The 2,016-nt window shown below is 33.2% G+C and overlaps 1 protein-coding gene across 1 annotated transcript in view; it reads left to right on the plus strand.

Moving 5' to 3' along the window:
- Window positions 1–934: 934 nt before the first annotated feature.
- LOC111084123 (otopetrin-1-like) overlaps window positions 935–2,016 on the plus strand; it is a 5,721-nt gene continuing 4,639 nt past the window's right edge. Inside the window, exon 1 of the mRNA XM_022380910.1 lies at window positions 935–1,183. Coding sequence (XP_022236618.1) covers window positions 1,121–1,183 — 63 coding nt within the window. The 5' untranslated portion in view covers window positions 935–1,120. The remainder of the gene's footprint in view (window positions 1,184–2,016) is intronic.

The raw sequence follows: 2,016 nt of genomic DNA on the forward strand, positions 1-2,016 counted from the left end.
CATTGAGCAATACTTTTATGTAGATCGGCCCAAAATTAAGTTGGACTATCGGCCCACCGGGACAAGTCCCGGTATCCTGATAGGCCAATCCGCCCCTGTATCTCTGTTCGGTAGGTATAGTGTGTTATCTCTGTTCAGTAGGTATAGTGTGTTATCTCTGTTCAGTAGGTATAATGTGTTATCTCTGTTCAGTAGGTATAGTGTGTTATCTGTAAAGTATTAATAGTGTTTTATTTCTCTCATGATAACGTGAGTTGTAAAAATTTTATCGTCTCAGTATGTTATCATTAACTTCGTATTTCTACGCCATGTGTTTTTGTGGATTCCTTCACACACACTCATATACTTATATAAGTGAAATTTATAGTATGAAATTAAAGTTTGGCCTCGGTGGTATATTGATGCTAGCTACGGTGATGTTGTTGTTAGGCGCTGTTGACCTGCTGTTTGGATGGTTCAATTTAATTGGAAGCTGTCGCCATTCAGCTTAGAAATCCACCGCTCAACTAAAGTGGACAGGTTTGACCTCTGAAACTTAGCTTATTAGTTATAGAGACTTAAATATATGACCTACATGGATTTTATCAACATTGTTGAGAAGTTCAAGTTTATTTAAATATTCTCGTGTAATTTGCTTCCAATACTGAGAATAAAGTTTAATAACGAACCGTAAATATTTTATCAATTAATTAATTAATTTCAGTTTTTGAAAAAGTGTTTACATAGAATTAGTTATAGTAACAGTCTAAGGTCGAAATGATACAGGTCTGATTCTTTGCTGAGTTAATTCCAAAGAAATCATGGCTAAAACCTCCCTCCAAACGTTGTGATACTTGACCTTTTTAAAATAATTTTATATTTATCGAACAAGAACCCTGTGTTCTAGAGTATCTATTTCATCCGGGTGATCAACTTTAGATATGGCGGTTACGTTTCAAGACCGAAGCTACTTTACCGTTAGTGCATTACTTAGAAATTCAATACGAGTGACACAAGCGATTCTGGTTGATGTCGTTCTTAATTACTTCCACCCAGATGGTTTCAGTTGATTGTGATAACCAGTTTTAAGTTACATTTATCTATCTCTTTATACTTGTGTTTTTTTTTGTAAACGTTAAAGATGGCGTCCACCAGTTTTCTACCTGCAACTGCAAGTATATTAATGTGCGAAAGCACAGAAAAGGTTTATAAAGTTTTTAAATGTTATGGAAATGTTTAGACTTCGTTAATGCTTTAATTGGTGTCTTCGTCCACTTTTTACGACTTAGTTAATGCTTTAATTGGTGTCTTCGTCCACTTTTACGACTTAGTTAATGCTATAATTGATGTTTTCGTCCACTTTTTACGACTTAGTTAATGCTACAATGGATGTTTTCGTCCACTTTTTAATACTTTGTTAATGCTACAATGGATGTTTTCGTCCACTTTTTACTACTTAGTTATTGATACAATAGATGTTTTCGTCCACTTTTTACGACGTAGTTAATGCTACAATGGATGTTTTCGTCCACTTTCTACTACTTAGTTAATGCTATAATTCATGTTTTAATCCACTTTTTACGACTTAGTTAATGCTATAATGGATATTTTCGTCCACTTTTTACTACTTAGTTAATGCTACAATGGATGTTTTCGTCCCCTTTTTACGACTTAGTTAATGCTACAATGGATGTTTTCGTCCACTTTTTACTACTTAATACTATAATTGATATTTTCGTTTACGTTTTACTACTTAATACTATAATTGATATTTTCGTTTACGTTTTACTACTCCGTTAATGCTATAATTAATGTTTTCGTCCACTTTTAACTCTTTTGATAATGCTTTAATTGGTGTTTTCGACCACTTTTATCTCCTTTGTTAATGCATTAATTGGTGTCTTCGTCCACTTTTAACTTCTATCTAATGCTTTAATTCGAGCTTTTATCCACTTTTTTGCTCCGTCATTTTGCTTTAATTGGTGTTCTTAACATTTTCCTCTTTCTTTAATGCCTTAATTTGTGTTCATCTTAACA

This window comes from Limulus polyphemus, unplaced genomic scaffold (genome assembly GCF_000517525.1).
Source record: "Limulus polyphemus unplaced genomic scaffold, Limulus_polyphemus-2.1.2 Scaffold13864, whole genome shotgun sequence".
Taxonomy (NCBI): Eukaryota; Metazoa; Arthropoda; class Merostomata; order Xiphosura; family Limulidae; genus Limulus; species Limulus polyphemus.